The following is a 19,881-nucleotide window of genomic DNA, read 5'->3' as shown; positions in this document are numbered from 1 at the left end:
AAATTGAAGTTTGAAATTAGTGGTTGGTCAATTTTTTCTTTCCTTCAAAAAGAATTTTTTGTATGCGGCATTGTGGCTTCTGTTTTCACTGTTTTCTCACTTGATTTATTTCACGAATGCTATTGACGGGTGAGACAATTTGCATAGCTACGATTTTGCGAATTCATCACTGGACTTCTAATGGTTTGTAATTGTTCCCAAACAAAGGTATTAGTTAATTGCTTTCAAACAAAGTTTGTAGTTAATTGCTCTCAAACGAAGTTCGTCGCAACTATATTAGTCTTGTAGTATTTTTTATGCAATTTTTTGCTAGACTAATTTTTAGTCTGACCATTTTAAGTTTTCGTCCTTAAAAAACGAGATTAACAGGTAAAGAGAGGTGAGCTTTGTTAGAGCCTTACTAGTCTCTAAATATGCGCTTCAGCAAAACTGCTTTGAAGCAATTTCAATGTGCAGGGCGGTTCTTAGTCTGAAAAGTTTGGCCCTCCAACCACTCAACGCCCCTTCACCCCCCACCACCACCCAATACTACTCTCGTCGGCCCTTCTCTACCTGAATATTTGGACCCTCCTCTCCACCCGCTCCTAACCTTACTCACCTCGCTCACTCCGTTCACCCCCCCCCCCATTGCTAAGGTCCCTTAACTCGAGCTGACTACTACCGATGGAAAGCAATCATTTGAGCCAACCGGCCGTTAGAGAGCAATTTGCCCAACCATAGTCGGTAACGTTATGTATATTTGTGCTATATCGAATTATTTGATTTTTTCAACGAGTTTCAGGAATCCTTCCGGCTATGTTTCTTTTTACTTCTTCAAACATTTTTTTTTGCTTTATCTGAATTTACAAAATTCACAACTTGTTCATATTGCGTTAATAGTCTTGCTTTAATTCTCTAGGCTAGATTCATTCTTCGGTTATTCTGTTCATTGCTTTTGAACAGTAGTAGCTCAGCAAACCTTTTTAAGTTTAACTGAGCTAGTATCAATAAACGAAATCAAAAATAGAAAAGAGATTTTGGAATTTATTCCGTCTAATGTTCATTGGTATTGATGCTAATCCCTGTATAATCTCTTTAATAAGCAGGAGTTTGTCTTACTACAAAATCCGATCAAAATATACACACACAAACGCACACACACACACACACACACACACACATACATATATATATATATATATATTGATTTTCATTTCATTCTTTGTATATTACCATATATTTCTAAATTGTTCCTATTATCGAGTTTCTCGTTTAATGCAGAATAATTTTTAGCCATCGGCAATCAAAAACTCAACAATTTGAGATCCATTTATTGATCTTTCATTCAGAGCCGTCGTTAGCTACTGGAACAGCTCGCCGGTTTTTTTCGGTTTTCGATGTAAATGAGAAGTCAAATTGTAATGGCAATATTCGTTACGTCCGAATAGAAAAGGCAGCGAAGAAAACGAGTAGTGTTCAAGATTTTAAGCTTCTCTGAAATTGAAGTTTGAAATTAGTGGTTGGTCAATTTTTTCTTTCCTTCAAAAAGAATTTTTTGTATGCGGCATTGTGGCTTCTGTTTTCACTGTTTTCTCACTTGATTTATTTCACGAATGCTATTGACGGGTGAGACAATTTGCATAGCTACGATTTTGCGAATCCATCACTGGACTTCTAATGGTTTGTAATTGTTCCCAAACAAAGGTATTAGTTAATTGCTTTCAAACAAAGTTTGTAGTTAATTGCTCTCAAACGAAGTTCTTCGCAACTATATTAGTCCTGTAGTATTTTATATGCAATTTTTTGCTAGACCAATTTTTAGTCTGACCATTTTAACTTTTCGTCCTTAAAAAACGAGATTAACAGGTAAAGAGAGGTGAGCTTTGTTAGAGCCTTACTAGCATCTAACTATGCGCTTCAGCAAAACTGCTTTGAAGCAATTTCAATGTGCAGGGCGGTTCTTAGTCTGAAAAGTATGGCCCTCCAACCACTCAACGCCCCTTCACCCCCAACACCACCCAATACTACTCTCGTCGGCCCTTCTCTACCTGAATATTTGGACCCTCCTCTCCACCCGCTCCTAACCTTACTCACCTCGCTCACTCCGTTCACCCCCCCCCCCCCCATTGCTAAGGTCCCTTAACTCGAGCTGACTACTACCGATGGAAAGCAATCATTTGAGCCAACCGGCCGTTAGAGAGCAATTTGCCCAACCATAGTCGGTAACGTTATGTATATTTGTGCTATATCGAATTATTTGATTTTTTCAACGAGTTTCAGGAATCCTTCCGGCTATGTTTCTTTTCACTTCTTCAAACATTTTTTTTTGCTTTATCTGAATTTACAAAATTCACAACTTGTTCATATTGCGTTAATAGTCTTGCTTTAATTCTCTAGGCTAGATTCATTCTTCGGTTATTCTGTTCATTGCTTTTGAACAGGAGTAGCTCAGCAAACCATTTTAAGTTTAACTGAGCTAGTATCAATAAACGAAATCAAAAATAGAAAAGAGATTTTGGAATTTATTCCGTCTAATGTTCATTGGTATTGATGCTAATCCCTGTATAATCTCTTTAATAAGCAGGAGTTTGTCTTACTACAAAATCCGATCAAAATAGTTTGCGTTTTAAAGCAACAACCTTTTTTTCCTTTTCTTTCAATCCCAATCGCGGTTATGCGAATTAAGAAGTGTGCGCAATACATCAAGTTCTAGCACCAAGAAATGTATCTTTTTCGTTTATGCCCCGCATCTTGCGTTATGTACCCGAGTTACCATGCGCGTGCCATGATATATTAAGTCTTTGAGAAGTATGGCACGCGCACTTGGGGATTGCAACTAATACGCACCCAATAAGCCGGGTAGGGGGCAAAAATTGAAAAGATCCCAAGAACCTGTAAATGAAACAGTCGATATGACAATTTGAATAAGTGATGAAACATCAACTCGCTCGAATGTTAGCTTGATTTTAGGAGACTCTCTCCAAGTTGCAGTTAGCCACTGAAGAGAAAGGAGCAATGGATGAAATGGTACAAAGTGTGAATAAACAGCTGTTGCTGGAAACGGAGAAATTTGGAGATCTACTTCGAGCCAAGACTGATGAGCTTGAACAGAACAAAGATGCGATGAACTCAAAAATTGGTAATTGTAGGCAGCCATGTAGTTTCTTTGCGAAATACACCACTTTAATTCAGAGGTTAAAGTTAGCTTTTCAACAGTTGTATTCTTGTGCTATGCAGATTATCATAGCAAAAACGAAAGATTTGTTAAATTGCTGTTACTGTTGGCAGTAACGGTAACGAACAGTGTTGACAAAACTCTAGGGTTTCTATTAGAATTTGAGTCCGTTGATTTTATTTTTTAAGAAACATACTGTGAAAGGACATGAAACCCACGCCTCCTCGCCCTCACTTCATTTAGTTTTGGACAAAGTTGACTATCAAGGCTATATATGCATTATACTCCCACCGCTGTGTCTGTTATTTTTTACATCACAGTTTTTAACTATCTGTGAGCGTAGTCGCTTTTAATCGCGCCAGTTCTGTAAAATCTAATATTAGAAGTTGGTGCGTTAGCATTTTTGCGCGTCTCAGCTTTGCTACTTGATTGACAGTTCTTTGATGAGCCCAGAAGATTCAATAGATAGCTTTATAATGGTCAATAAGTAAATTCTTTTGTTTCATGCTGAGCCGATTGTTCGAATCAATAGCTTAAAAGAATTATGTGTCCATTTGCATAGGCGTTTTTAAAATCATCTGTTATAAAATGATCAAATTTTAATTGATGATAATAGTGAAAGTAGATAATTATTAAGATACCGTTATGAATTAATAGTTGGTTTTTGTTCGTTTCTGGTCAAAATTTGCACTTCAGAGAGGGCTAAATTTGAGTTCCTTTTTGGTCAAGCAAAAGTTGCAATAGCCTCCCCCTGCCTTTCATGTTAAATTTATATACAGATTTGATTACTTTCGTTTAAAATTTAAACTTTTAACTTTTTATTTGACAATTAGCTGAATTGGTGTCTCAGTTGAGAGCATTGGAACAGCAACTGGCTGAGGAGAAGGCGGCCAAAGTAAAAGAAGTTGAAGACATGAGGCAGCGAATGCAGGAAGAGAGCAGCAAGCAGGTACCATTGAGAGTATATGTTATCCGATATCAAAACTGAAAGTAATTTGTTGGTCTGTTATCCACCCAAATTGAAGTAGTCCGAAAGGCTATATCAACTCAAAAATTTGCCAGCGTTACTGCTTTAGAGAATTTTTGTTCACGCTTTGAATGCGCAGAACACGTGTATTCAGAGACATTCCTCAGCTTAATTTGCATAAATTGCGATTTTAGTTGCATGAGATTTTATCAAATCGAAAAATTTAAAAATCAAATTTTGGCCATTTTTAATAGCTGCGTCAGCAATTCCAGGCGGCTATTATTGCGCTCCTAATTTTTAAAATCGTCTAACAGATTTTTGTTTCGTCTTACCCTGACTTCTTGGAATTGACTTTTTCAATGACTTCAGTGACTTCTACTGCTTTGCAGTTAAAATTTGTGTTCGTGTTGTCATTCTGCTTTTAGGTCAATTGAGTGACTTACCTCACTCAAAGAAATGACTTCTGAACTCACTTACGGAACTTAAAGTTTTATGAACCTTTACTAGTTAAAAATCAATAGTGCGCATCTAAGTAGTGCCAAACTTATATGCCCTAATTCTTGAGTATTAGAGTCTGGTCAATCTGTATCTTATTTCTTTAGTTGTTTCAATTCATGGTTGGTCACAAGCGTCTTTCGCGGCTATTTTTCGGCAATCTGCCAGCTATGTTTGATATTTTTGAAGATTTTTACTATATGCTTTATTTCTCAGCGTTTTGCATTTTCCTTGTCCAATCATTTATTGACAATTATTCTATGAGTTTTATTGCAGAAAAGAAGCACTTGATTGTTATTTCTTGTGTGCGTGATCAGCCCTTGACACTAGCCCCCTTCCCTCCCCTCCCTTAGCTACCAACGAACAACCGCTCGCTAAAAACACACAAATTTATACTATTTTGCAATTTTTTCAAGCTTTTTGAAAATTTTTAATTTTTTTTTATTTTTATCAGCCCTAGGTGTCAAAGAACCTCCTCCAGGTTTTATTAATAGGTTACTGCATAGTTTCTTGTGGTAATGGAATGGTTTCAACAATTTAACATTACGAAATTTAGATTTTTTTTGACAAAACATGCAATTTTTTCAAATTTTTTGACATTTATTTTTCCTTATTCAAGTCTTTCCAGACTCAGGAGCCAGAAAAAATTTTTTAAAGGTTTTTCTAGCCTCAAGAGTCACGGATCTTCATCTAGGGTTTTTTAATATTTTCCTGCATAATTTATCGATGTAATGGAATGTTCTTCAGGATTTCATTATCACGAATTTAAGCAATTTCTTAAAATATTTGAAATTTTATGTTTTTGAATTTTTTCCGGCACCAGGGTCCCTGGGACTTCCTCCAAGGTTTGATAATAAGCTACTACATAGCTTCTAGAGTTAATGGGATGGTGATCAATATTTTTTATGACTCCAGTTTGTCATTTTTGGATAAAATTTGAAATTTTTTCAATTTTTTGGAAAATTTTATCATATTCCAAGTGTATGGATATTTATGAGCCAGTGAAACTGTTTCAGGCTTGAAACAGGGATACTGGATGGTATCTTGAGACAATGAAATGCTTCTTAAGATATTAATATCTTGAGTTTTATTAAGATTTTGAATCTGCAATTGTTTTCAAAATTTTTCAATTTTTCTCCTTTTTCTTAGTTTAACGACCAATACTGGCCAACGAATCTTTTTAAGTCCTGGAGATAAGATACCTGACAGAATTGTTGAAAATAAAAATGGTTTTGAACTTTTTTACTGCGAAGTTGGAAACTTTAATTTCGCCTTTTTCTGTTTTCTATATGGTTATGTTCTTGTTTTGCCTGCTTGTTTTACAAGTGTCATTAAAGACAGGTTTGATAGACTTTCTGATTTTATCAGTTAACAGCTAATATTTTTTCTTTTCAGAACAAATGCTTTCAACAATTAATCTTTCTTTAATGCATTAAACAAGCTGACCGTGCTTGTTAATCTATTTGTTTACAGTCTGTTGTTTTCAGTTTTGACGAGTCTCCTTTGCTTTCTATTGGTATTAGGTTTTAACTATTTATTTTTTTTCAGCTTGTAGTTATTGATTTTATAACTAGAGCATTTGTCTCGATTTATGAATTAGTGATTTTTTCTTGCTGTGTTTGTTTATTTTGCACCGGGATTCATTTTTCTATTCAAAAGAGTTCTATATGCTCTCTAATCACTGATTATTTTGTTGTTCAAAGATGTGCAGTTTTGAAATGACTTTAATGTCACTTTTCAAAGCCCTCTGAAATCGAGTATCGCCCAGTTTCTTCTGGGCCTTTTTACTTTGTTTGTAATTCCAGAGATGTTGTTTAGAGCCTAAGGTCCCATAGTGTATACATTTTCAATTGCTGTTGTTGGTTTATCTACTTTGATATCACTATGTCAAAAGGGGAAATTAGATAATTAGTTTTTCATGCATTTTTCTTTCAGTATAGGCTCTGTTTACTATCAAAAGTTGTGTTTGTTTATTTGTCTGATAAGCTGACTTTGATGATCTTTTTTTTGCCCTAAAAGTAGGATGCTACTCAGGTCTCAAGTTTTTTCTTCGGATTTTAATTCAGGACTTGTAAAATATGGACAATGTGAAAATTGCAGAGTCATATCGGAAAAAGAAAGGAAGAATGGAAAATGAAGGAACCCATAAAGCGCAGTTTTAGATGCCTAGTATTTTAACTTTGTTTTAATTAGTCTTATTTCCCAGGTTTAATGTTTATTTGTATGCATACCAATCCCTGTAGTCTTTCTTCTTAACGCGTCTGAAAAGTAACACCTTAAACCTTTTTTTAACTAGAGCATCTCAACAGTCTATTTCGTGTCTCTTGTAGGGCTATCTGCCTGCTATGTTTATGCAGCTTGTCCATTTTATTGATTAACGTAATTATTACAAAGATTTTGGTTCTTCACAAATGTTTGTGTTGCAGGAAGAAAGTGTGGGTGTAGTATAACATCTTAGCTTTCTATCATCACTTAAACTGTCCGTGATAAGAATAACTAACACACTTTGGTATGGAGCATTGATTCACTATTATTAAATCACAAGGGAGGTTTGATTCTTAAATCTCCCTATCTGTCTAATTACCTGTTCTAAGATATACCTTTGAAATGTATCGAAGAATTAGGAACGTCACTAAGTGTATCAGTGTGGTGTGTGTGGTTGACGTTATTAGTTAACTAATTTGGCTGATCTTTTGACGCAGTGTTTGAACTCGAAAACAGAATTGAAAACGTTTGTATACTCCTTCCTATTATGACTCCAAACGGAACCCCAAACTGCCTTTAAAAATTTTGCGGTACTGAAGGTTGCGGAGAATTGTGTTGCTTTAATAATAGTTTTTTGTTGAGCAGAGGTTTGGAGAATTATTGTTAAAATTGTAAGCTGTCACGGGGTGACATTTTCTGTGTTTGACAGGAAGCGAAGGATGCACAGAGCGTGGCTATGTTGGACCTGGAGATGGCAGACATGCGTAGAAGTCTTCAGGTGATGCAGGACAAATTAACAAGCGCGGAGAGCGAAAGAGATTCAATTAGCGCACAGTTGGAAGACATGACTGCTCAGAAAGGTTACAGGAAAAGTGGAACAATTACTGTCTCATGTTCCCAATTTTTTTTTTGAAGTCAAAATTTGTATTATGCGATGTGCGGAGTTTATTAAGTAGTTTTTTTCGACTGCCCAATTTGGTTTCCTCTCAATAACTTTTTCTCGCTTGATTTGACTTCAGACTTCAGTGGTCCACACTGCTGTGGTTGCTAAACTCATTTGTGTTAACAGGTATAAGTTAATTAATAGCTGCCCTCATCTTCTCAGCCGGCTATTCTAGCGCTCCTATTTTTTTTTTACTTCATCGAACTTTTTTTCGCTTTACCCATTTTGCCGCTTTTTCGACATTTTGCGTGAAATCTTTTTGACTTCTCTAGGCTAGTTTCACTCTTCTGTCATTCTGCTCAAAGTCCTTTTAAACAGCAGCTGCTCAGCAAAGCAATTCAAAATGAAGAGAGACAGTATAAAAAAATCGAAGTCATAAATAGAAACGGGTTAAACCCATAAAGCCCATTTTTAGATTCCCGGTACTTGAACTTTGTTCTCATAAGTTTTAGTTACTTTCTATAATGCTTAGTGGTATTGATACTAGACCCTGTAGCCTCTCACTGAGGGACAGTAGTATGTTCAATTACGAAATGACATCAAAATGAATCGCACTTGAAAATGTTTTTATACAAAAATCAATTTGTTGATATTTTCTTTTCTTTCAATCCCAATAGTTATGGGAATCAACGGCGGCTATTTTCCGGCAATCTGCCGGATATGTTTACTAATGGTAACCTCATGTGCTCTGATATAAGTTGAATTGTTTTAATGAACATCAACTAAATTATAGATGATTGACTCTTATTTTTTCTTTCGAACAATGTTTGAAGAAGTTTTTTTATTCAACTTTTTAATAAGAGTTTCTGTCTGATCTATTTTTCACATGAGCGTTTTGACTTTTTGTGACTTGTTTCCCTTAATTTTATGTAAGTTAATAAATGTAAGTTTCCGTGATTAGCATTTTCATAATTTTGTACAGCTGAACTCAATTCGAGCTATTTTACTGCTAAAAGTCAAATCAAAAGTGCGCTGAACCAAGCGTAGCTGTATCTGAAACTTTTTGAAGTGCTTACAATGCAGCAGAAAATACAAGCTTTGCTAATAATGTTGAGCTGTAACTTCGCAGTCATTGAATAACTTAGCATAAAGTTTCAATCGGCTTTTAAGTTTTATGTTTTCCACTTAAAGAAAATTTTTAGTATCGAAGTTTCGGATTTTTGCAAACTTTTTGGTGAACGTCTTTGCAAGTGCTGCAGATTATGAAGTCCATATTAACGAATTGAACTTATAAGGTGCCTCTAAAAGAATGGTCTGGTCTGGAAACTAGAGTCCTTAAAGTTGATTTTCTGCTTTCTTGTGATATTTTGAGTGCTCATAAGTTCTTAAAAATTTTCGAAACTCTAGATTGATTGGTACTCACGAATAGTTTTAATGAATTAATAACTCTGGAACAAAGTTTGAAGCAATTATTTTTGTCGTGTCTCTTATTGTTTAATCGCTCTCAGACGAAGTTGAGAGACATTATATTAGTCCCGCAGTTTTTTTTGCGATTTTTCTATTGACCTATTTTTCTTATTGACCCTTGTGACTTTGTCCTCAAAAACGGGATAGAAAGGTAGCACCCAGAGGCATTAGGTTTTCTTTCAGCGTTTTGGCTTTCTAAACTCTAAGTATGTGATTCACTGAAACTGTTTTGGAGTATTAATCCATGGTGTGAAGGGCGTTATTAGAGTTTGACGCCCATCGCACTCTACCCTCCCCATCCCCCCCCCAACGCCTCACTTCTCACTGCGTCTCTCAAACTCATTCCACCCGTAAGATCGCAAGCTGGCCTCAGCCATGCGCGCCTTGAATTCTGTAATTTCAAGGGTTGTTCTTAGAGTTGAAACCATTCCCTCACAACTTCTATTTACCCCCAATCCCCACCCCTACATATTTCCACCCGTAACCCAGCCAGATCCACCAAGGCCCCTTCAATTAAACAAAAGATAGCCTACCTAGACCGTAGCTATCTATTGAGGAAGCCAACGGCTCGCCAATCGTTTGAGAGCACTTCGCCCGATGTTAGTCGGCTACTTTAAAATGTTTCCACACGCTTGTGATGTGTCTTCGGTTTGTGAAATCGGTTAAAACTGGTAAAGCCCAAAAATTTTTGTAGCTCTCTCTTTGAGCTTTCGTACGTGTTTAGTGTACGGAAGCAGAACTTCAAAAATAAGAACTGCAAGTTTGGTTATATGTGAGCTTGAACCACCCACTTTTTGCCTACCCTCACCTCATGCGGTGCGTCTGGTCTCCCTAAGTTAAATCGAGCGAAAATTGAAGTCATTTCGCTGGCAGTTCGAGAGCAATTTGTCCGGTTGTAGTCGGTTTATGTTTGATAGCTGCCGATAGTTTAGTTATTACCTTTATTAGCCTCTAAATAAGACTAAGTCTCAATCAAATTTAGTCATTACGGCTAGTTTAATTGTTTTCGTTTTTGTAATTCTGTTTGTGCTCGACCATTTGGATTTTTCTATTGAATTTTACGCCCTTTGAGGTGATCTAAATTTGTCTTTCATTTGCATTTATAAGCAGCTAAACTTAGTTGGCGGGAGTTTACTAAGTCTAATGAAAAGTGCCCTGAAATGGGCAATTTTAAGTAGCCGTCCGCGTCTTCACTGCCCGCTTTTACAGGGGTCCTATTTTTACTTCATCGAGCAAAATTTTTCCGGTTTACTTAAAGAACTTGTTCGACATTTCGTGTGCAATTTTTTGGACTAATTTCATTCGTCTCATTCGGCTTTAAAGAACGCTGGAGTCCAAAATACGCTGGGGTCAATAGAGTAATAGAAAAGAAGATAAAAAAAACTGGATAAACAAATGATGCCACCACTAATGATTATTTGGTAGTGGTACTAGTGGCCGTTTGTTCTCATTAATAAACAGCGTAAGTCTAAACACGAATTGAATCCAAATAGTTCGCACTTTATATGTTTTTTTTGTACAAAAATTAAATTTTTTATAGCAACTGCTGGCCTCTCAGTGGCTATTTTTTAGGCGCTCTCCTTTTTACAATCCAAGAAATCTGGATTGTATTGGTGCGATGTGTTTTTTAAAGATGTTTTCACACATTTTTCAATTACTTTGATCTTTCAAAACGGGATAAACAGGTGAAGCCCGGTGGGCATTGAGTTTCATTAGAGGTCCAAAGTGCTCTTTAGCAGTCATTCAAGTGCTTAGAGTGGTACAACTGCTGTTATTGCCTTAATTTAAGGTTAAAAGGTCATTTTTAAGAGTTTTTGATCTCAAAATAGTGCAATTTTTTTTCATGTTTGTGATTTTGAGTTTCTTGTGTGATCAGTCTAAGATTGAAGTTTCATTAGAGGTCCAAAGTGCTCTTTAGCAGTCCTTCAAGTGCTTAGCTTTTTTTCATGTTTGTGATTTCTTGTGTGATCAGTCTAAGATTGAAATTTTTGAAAGTTGGTAAAAAATTCTTACGAGACAAAATTAACTGTTATGAACAGATTCTGAGCTTTATGTTTCGGTACTATAAACACAAACAAGCAAAATGATACTAATTTTTGCAATTTTTTCAAGTTTTTGAGTTTTTTGTCGTTCTTTGAGTTTTTCCAGCCTCAGGAGCCAGAGAATCTCCTTTAGGGTTTGCATAGGGCACTGCATAGTTTGTAGCAGCAGTGGACTGGTTTCCAACGTTTAAACATTTAGCCTTTTTTTGATAAAATTTTCTTTCACGTTTTCCCATTTTTTTGTCAATTTTCTTTCACGTTTTCCCATTTTTTTGTCAATTTTGATTTTGTCCGGCCTCAAGGACCAGAAAACCTGTTCCACTCTCTGAAAGCAAGTTACTCCATGCTTGTTAGCGTCAATGGAATTGTTTCCAACAATTTAACTTTTCGAATTTTAGAAATTTTTAAATAAAATTTAAAGTAGACAGGTACCCTCCTCCTGGTTTTCGTAGTTTGTTATTACATATTTTCTAGGTGCAAATTGTTTTCAACATTTCAACAGAAGTTCTATTTTGGATAAAATTTTTCTTTTACCTAATTTATCGGTCTTTGAGCCAATTAATGTTTTAAGGCTTGGAATTGGGCTATTGGATAGCCTCTAGAGACACAGAAATGGTTCTGAAGATATTGTTATCACGATTTTCAGCAACATATCGTTAAAATTGGCTTTTGATTTCACTTATTTTGAATTTTTCTGTCATTTTCTGAGTTAATCGATCTTCAAGGAATTTTTTTCAGGTCTTGCCGATATAATACTGGACCGAATTTAGAGACAAAATACTGGACCAAATTGCCGATATAATACTGGACCAAATTTAGAGTCAGAATTGAGTTTGGACATTTGTTAGGGATCAAATTTCGCCTTCGGGGTAAAAGCTTTAAGAGTTTCAGCAATGAGTAAATTTTTGTTTATTTTGTTTGATTGTTTTAGTTTCTCAACTTTTTGATGATTTTGTTTTAGCTGGCATTGTTCAATTGATCTGCTGGTCAGGTAGAGTACTTCTAAATTTTTCCTTCAATTCGTTGTATTGCAGGACTTATCCTGCTGTGTTTTTAATTTGTTTTTTTTGTTCACGATTTTTGTTGTTTCATAAGTCACGATTTTGACACCCTGACTTACTTCACTCACTGTTTGAACTGAATGCATTGTAAATTTTTTCAAAAATTGAATTACGCAATCTAGTGAATACGGTGAAAGTCGAAGGAGCAAAATCAAAAAAGATCAAAAGAAACAAGCATATAAATACCGGTCATTAAGTCATAGTGCATTAGGTTATCAAAGTTCATTAAAGCGATTGTTAGTTGGCATTACTATTATGCTTAATAGTGTTCAGTTTAAGAGCTGAATTAAGTGCAATTTTAGAATCTAACCGTATATACAGAATTTGGACCCCAAATAAAAAAAATGGCACTAAGAAAAATTCTGTCAATTTATCTCTTATTTTTTTCTGTTTCTGTTTCAATAGCAATGTGCGTCAAGCGGGTCAATGTGCGTCAAGTATTTTGCAATTTTTTTCAAGCTTTTTAAAAATTTTTGATATTTTTTGATTTTTATCAGCACTAGGTGTCAAAGAACCTTTTTTAGGTTTTGATAATAGGTTACTGCACAGTTTCTAGGGGTAATGGAATAGTTTCAACATTTTAATATCACGAATTTTTGCATTTTTTGACAAAACGTGCGTTTTTTTCAAATTGTTTGACCTTTGTCTCCTTATTCAGGTCTTTCTAGACCCCGGGGCCAAAAAACTTCCTAAGGGAATTGATAATAAGTTAGCGACAATTTTTATTTGTCGTGGAATAATTTTTCAACTTTTTTATGTCACATAATTTAGCAATTTTTTAGTAAAACTTGGCATTTTTTTGAAGTTTTTTGAAAATATTTGTTATTTTGTAGGTTTCTTCAGCCTCAAGAGCCTAGGAACCTCCTCTAGGGTTTGGTAATAGGCTACTGCATAGCTTCTATATGTAATGAAATGTCTTTCTGGATTTTAATATCACAAATTTAGCAATTTTTAAAATATTTGCACTTTTTTTTAAGTTTTCTGAAGTTGTTTCTCGTTTTTCAGCCTGAACAACCAAAGAATCTCTTCTAGGGTTTGGTAATAGGCTACTGCGTAGTTTCTATATGTACTGAAATGTCTTTCAGGATTTTAGGAGTAAATTTAAGCAATTTTTTGTTCGTCGTTTTTTAGGTTTTTTCAGCCTCAAGAACCAAAGAACCTCCTCTAGAGTTTTTCAATAGGTTACTGTATGGTTTCTAGATATAATGGATTGTCTTTCATGATAATAACATCACAAATGTTAGGGTTTTTTTGTCTTGCAATTTTTTATCAATTTTTTGACATTTAGTCCTTATTCAGGTTTTTTGAGCCTCAAGGGTCAGAACGCTTCCGTTAGGGTCTGATATTGTTGCTGAATAATCTTTGTTTGTCATGGATTAATTTTCAACTTTTCAATATCACAAGTTTTAGCAATTTTTCTTATGAAACTTGCAATTTGTTAGGTTTTTTGAAATTTTTTGTCAATCTTTAGGTTTCTCTAGCCTCAAGAGCCAGGGAACTTCATCTAGGGTTTGATAATATGGTGCTGCATCGTTTATAAATGTAATGGAATGTTCTTTAAGATTTAAATATCACGAATTTAACCAATTTTTAAAATTTTCGGAAATTTTTCAAACTTTCAACTTTTTGGATAATTTTCATGTTCCATATGTATGGATCTTTATGAGCCTGTGAATCTTTTTCAGGCTAGAAACAGGGATACCAGATATTCTCGTGAAGCAATGAAATGGTTCTTTAGATATTATTATTTTGTAATTTTCAAATTTTTACTTCCCAGACAAAAAATGAAACTTCCCAGACGGAACTTCCAGACGGAACTTCCCAGACAAAAAATGGAACTTCCCAGACGGAACTTCCAGACGGAACTTCCCAGACAAAAAATGGTTTTGAATTTTTTTGCTGCGAACTGAAAACTTTTTTTATTTTTCAGTTTTTTTAACAATTTTATTAACAAGGCTAGAAAACTAGAAGTTGCAGAGTCGAGTCCCATCATGGGAAATATTCCTGTCTCTTTCTCTCTGTGTCGGTTAGGGTTCCTTTCCTCTATCGTTCACGTTTTATCTCTCTCTCTCTCTCACTATCTCTCTCTCTCTCTCTCTCTCTCTCTCTCTCTCTCTCTTTGTTTATGCCGCACTTCAGCTGCTGTTATGTCATCATCTCTGATCCTCATTAACAATGAGTTATAGTAGAATTGTTTTTTGAATCATAAATAACCCAACATGCACTTTTTCGGAAATCATTGTTAATTGCTCCAGAGGTCACTAAACCGTGGCCAACTGCTGACGAATTCAACCGCTCGCCGGTCGTTTGAGAGCAATTCGGCCGACGTTAGTCGGTTATGTTTATGGTCGTTATTGGTCTTTTTACTATATGACTATCGGAGCTAATTACTCGTAGTCTTTAGTTTTTTATTGGTTTTCAGGCGTTTTTTAGCGTTTTCATCTGATTTCCTTTAGTATTTTGTCTGATGTACTAATGGTTAATCAACAGCAGGCCTTGATTTTTACATTAAAAGCTTTCTAGTATAGGAAAATTTTTACTGGAACCCATGGAGTCATGGAGCGCCTTTTTATTTGCTTCGGTAATTTTGTTTTATTTGGACTTTTGCTTTTTGCGGATGAGAAGTTTGCCATGGCCTGTTTGTTAGGTTTGGCGGGAAGGCTCAAGTTGATTTGTTCAGGTTTTCAATGCGTGCAGTCAGCTTTTGCTATACTTCTGAACTGATTTTGACCACCAAAACTAGAAGTGAAGCATAAAAGTAATTTGAACTGTAGAGTGAAGATTTTTCATGTCTACTAAGGTAGTGAGGTAGTAGAAGTATTTTAAATCCTTGTAATATTCGATAGCAAGTTTTTTATTCTGTAAAAAAATTTATCTTTTTTCCGTCGCTTTTTTGTGGATTGGTTATTTGGTACGTAGAATGGTATGTAGAATGTAATTAATTTGTCTCGAGGGAAAATTGAGGCAATTGTTGTAGTCGTGTATGTTATCTAATGCCAAATTTTTGTTTAGCTGTGTTCAATTTCGATCCAATTTTACGTCTTGGAATTTTCCATGAGTTAAATTGCTCTCTCATTCATACTGTCAACTGCTCTTATGAATATGCAGCTCTTTATCAAACATCAATTGATAAGTGGGCCATAAATGATTTCGATTACGAGCCAGCAGCAATTCGGTGTTGGGTAAGACCATTTGATCTTCCACTCGGTTTCCACTCTGCAATTCGTCAAAATGAAGTGGGAATATGGCGACAAACACAATTTTTATTCGTTAATAATTTCAAACGAACTTTGTAGCAATTATACTAGTCCTGCTCTTTTATGCGATTTTTCGTACTACCAACTTTTCGTCTGACCATTTGACCTTTTTCCTCAATAACGATTCGCGCCGATGCGCACTCATTAGTCCGTTGGAGAGCAATTAGCCCTACGTTTGTCGATTATGCTTCACAGTTTATTAGCACCGTAGAGCTCATTTTGTGGTAGTTTTGCAGTAATATTAATATTAAAATTGAACCACAATTGGTTTTAATAGCCGACGTCAGCCTCTCAACGACTGTTTTTGAGGTGCTCTCCTAAGTATTTTGATTGTATTGGTGCTGTCTTTTTTTTCTGTTGTTAGATTTTGTCACACATCTTTCCGTGACCTTTATCTTTCAAAACGGGATAAACAGGTAACGCCCTGTGGACATCAAGTTTTATTAGAAGCAAATAGAGACCCTAGTTTTAGTAGTCCTTCGTGTGCTTATAGTAATGCAGCTGCTGGGAATGTGTTAATTCAAGGTTATAAGGTCATTTTTAGGAATTTTGAGCCCAAAATATTGCAATTTTTGTCATTGTTGATAAAAATTGTGATTTGAAAGACATAATTACTTCATATGTCTATTTTTGTGCTGTATGTTTTAGTACTGCAAACAAACAGGTAAAATGATATTAACTTTAGCAATGTCTTTAAAATTTTTGGAGCTTTTTGTCATTTTTAGTTTTTGAGCCTCTGGGGCCAGGGAACGTCCTCTAGGGTTAGATAATAGGTTGCTGCATAGTTTCTAGTTAGCAGCAAAATAGTTTTCAAAATTTTAATATTACGAATTTTTGCAGTTTTTTGATAAAATAAAATTTTCAATTTTTCCAAAAAATTTTATCATTTGAGTTTATCGATCATTAAAAGCCGCCTCAACTTCTCAGCTGGCTATTATAGCGCTCCTATTTTTTTTACTTCATTGTACTAAAGTTTTCCTCTTTACCTTGGTTCACAGCTTGTTCTACATTTTGCGTAAAATCTTTTTGACGTCTCTAGTCTAGTTTCACTCATCTATCATTCGGCTAAAAGTGTTTTAGACCGCAGCAAACCAATTCAAAATGAACAAAGTCAGTACTAGAAATCGAGATCAGAAATAAAACGGGATAAACCCATAAAGCCCAATTTTAGATGCGCGTTACTCGAACTTTGTTTTTAGTTAAGATCTCTAATGCTAATTGGTATTGATACTAGGCCCTGTGTCGTCTCACTACGCAACAGGAGTATGTTCAGCTCCAAAATGACATCAAAATAGTTTGCACTTAAAATTGTTTGTACAAAAATCATTTCTTTCATGAGTTCATTCTCTTCTTTCAATCACGCAAATCTTGGTCACGGGAATCAGCGGCGGCTTGTTTCCGGCATTCCGCGGGGTAGGCCTGTTTTTTAGGCCAGTAAAAGTTTTAAGGCTTAAATTGGTTGAATCGATGTCACGAAATGTTCTGAAGATATTAATTTTGCCAGTTTTAGCAACTTTTCAATAGAATTTGCAATTTATTAAAAAAGTTTTTGATACTTTTCCGTCATTTTCTGAGTCTACCGATATTTACGGGAAAGTGAACCTTTTTACGGTCTTGCCAACCGGTTACTAGACAGATCCAAGAAACAAATAAATGGTTTTAAATGTATTTATACAGCGAGGTTTAGCAACTTTAGTTTTTCTGAGTTTGAGCATCTTTAGTGGTCAATAAAACTTTTTTTTAACTTGGGTGTCTGTTTGGCTACCGTTTTTTAAAGATCTGTTTACAGATTTTATGTCAATGAGAAGTGAAATTAGAGTGGTTATTATAGTGATGCTGAAATAGTAAAGAGAGCGAAAAGGCGAGTAGGTTTGAGGCGTGATATTTTTCAATGTACATTTAAAGTTGAGTCTGAAATTGTTAGAAAATACCCTTTCAAAAACTGAAAATCTGTACTAACATTTTCACTTTGAGTCAATTTGACTTCTGTCTTCTTTATTTCTTCTCGTATTTAGTTGTATTAATAAAATACATGTGTTCTAATTGTGCCTACTTATAAGTGCTTGATTTTTTTAATCGATAGCTTATGTTTTTTATGACTTTCTTTTTTTTGTTGTCATAAAATATTCGTGAATTTTTGAATTTTGCAACTTTCTGAAATATTTTTGTTGCTCGTTCATTAGTTGGTAACGGATATTAGCTTAATCTATTTAATTGCTGCTGTTCAAACCTAATGATTTCTTTGACTTTGACACTTTTTTCCAAGAAGATTTACCGAATTTTTGAATTTTACGAGTTTTTTTTTGTTCACTGTTGTTCGCTTTGCTGATCTAATGTATGTCAGGTCTTACCGGTTGCTTAGATTTTTGAGGTAATCGAAGTAGCTGTTTCAGTTTGCAGCTATTGGTTTCTATTACTTCTGCGCTGTTCGTTTACAAAATAGTTGTTGTGAAAAACAGTTATCGTTAAAAAATTGTTGTACTTTTTTTTATTAATGGTTGCTAGTGATATTTTTTTGAATCTGTATCGGTTGTATTTTTGTAGTCTAATCTTTGTCTCATTTATGACAGTTTTCATCGGTTGGTCCAAATGCATCTAATTAGTTGCTTGAGTTCATAGAAAGAATTTTTTTTTGAGTTTGACACTTTAAAAAATAGGTGCTGTTTTTAGTCTTACTGGTTTTTGTTGTGTTTCTTCTGCTCTGATCGGTTAGTCTTAAAAATAGTTATCATTAGCCTTCTAATGCGGAGTTTTTGGTCAATCTAATATCTCCAACTTTTAACGTGTTCTTTGATTGAGATACCGTTTATTTGCAAAATATTTAAGTGACTTTGTGAATCTTGTCTTCGTTTGTAGTTATGTTCTACCTTTATCAGTCATTCGAACTGTTTTTAGCCGTTAGAACAGATAGCGATTTATATTTTAACGTTGATTTCTTGATATGCGGTGGTTAAAGATTCTGGCAATTAGATGTATGGTTTTTTCTTGACGCCACTGACTTTTTCTTAATGTTTGCCTTATTCTTAAGTTTTTGCTGGTCGTATTGTGTACTGAATTTGAGAATTTTAGAGTTATTTTCATTCAGAAGGTTAACATTATTATTGTTTCTTAAAACACTACATCTTGGAGAAAAGATTTTTTAAGATTACTATTTTTCTCTGTCTTTGTTATATAGGGTCGTAGGCGTTTTTTACTCGGTTTTTTCTTATTTTTTTACTCGGTTTGATATTGTTGTTCATTTGATGATTGTCAGGGTTGGGTCATATGTCAGTTCATTTTATGGATTGTAAATCAGGACTTGACCTGCTTTGTCGTTTAATTCGCTTTACCTTTTGATCGCGCTTTTCATATTAAATAAGTTACGATTTGCATGTTTGACTCGTGACTTGCCTCACTCACTGTTTCAACTAAACGGATTTTAATTCTGTCACTCCTAGAATTACGCAAAGTAGCGAATACGGTCAATGTAAAAAGAGCAAAATCAAAAGAATCGAGATAAACGCATAAATCCTGGTCCTTAAGTCATAGTGCATTAGGTTATCTTTTTGTAGCTAGCAATCTTGTTGATCTCTTCACGCCGCTCTGCCACTTCATCTTTTTTTAAACATAAGATAGCCTCCCTTAGTCGCTGCTAGCTACTGATGAAGCCAACTGCCCGCCAGCCGTTTGAGTGCAGTTCACCCGACGTTGGTCAGTTATGTTATCATATGCCTGACGTCCGAGTTGTTTTGGGAATAGTTTTTTAATCATGACTTACCTTGCTTGTAAATGACTTTTTGCAATAATATTATTGTCTCACAAGGTAACATAAACCCTTTATGTTCAATAAAGGACACGTATGGAGGCTCTAGAAGAAAGCATAGGGAGTAAAATAAGGAATTAAATTTTAGCAATTTTCAAAAACATCAATTTTATATCAAAACCGGTGAGCTGAATATCGTTTTAAGTCCCGACGGTGGGAACTGAAAGCTGAAGCAAGACTGTAAACCGATAGTGTTGTATGAACTGATTAAGTCTGTTGAAAGATGAGTTTCTGATTAGATTTAACATTATTTAATGAGTTTTTTTTTATTAGAGAGTGTGGGTAAAGAGAAGAAGGAAGTGGAGGACAAGAGTGGGAAGATGAGACAACTTTTGTTGAAGCAGAAGAAAGAACTCGAGGAATTACGTCACTCGGTGAGTCAATCAATTGTTTGCTCAAGTTGTCATCTTCATTTTCGCCAACTTTGTATACACCACATGTGTGGTGTGGTGGCGCCAAACTTGTATACACAACATTTGTGTGGTGTGGTGGAGGAACAAAAATATGGACCCAGCAAATTCACGCGCTTTGGGGTTATAGTTTTTGGG

At 35.1% G+C, this 19,881-nt stretch overlaps 1 protein-coding gene across 1 annotated transcript in view; it reads left to right on the top strand.

Moving 5' to 3' along the window:
- LOC142341521 (uncharacterized) overlaps nt 1-19,881 on the top strand; it is a 133,120-nt gene that overhangs the window by 24,725 nt on the left and 88,514 nt on the right. The window contains exons 4-7 of the mRNA XM_075392514.1: nt 2,950-3,118; nt 3,988-4,103; nt 7,531-7,681; nt 19,607-19,707. Of these exons, the coding sequence (XP_075248629.1) occupies nt 2,950-3,118; nt 3,988-4,103; nt 7,531-7,681; nt 19,607-19,707 (537 nt within the window). The remainder of the gene's footprint in view (nt 1-2,949; nt 3,119-3,987; nt 4,104-7,530; nt 7,682-19,606; nt 19,708-19,881) is intronic.

Source organism: Convolutriloba macropyga, chromosome 6 (genome assembly GCF_964194025.1).
Source record: "Convolutriloba macropyga chromosome 6, txConMacr16.3, whole genome shotgun sequence".
Taxonomy (NCBI): Eukaryota; Metazoa; Xenacoelomorpha; order Acoela; family Convolutidae; genus Convolutriloba; species Convolutriloba macropyga.
Note: the sequence above shows the minus strand (reverse complement) of the source record. Positions and strands in the feature narration are given on the sequence as shown.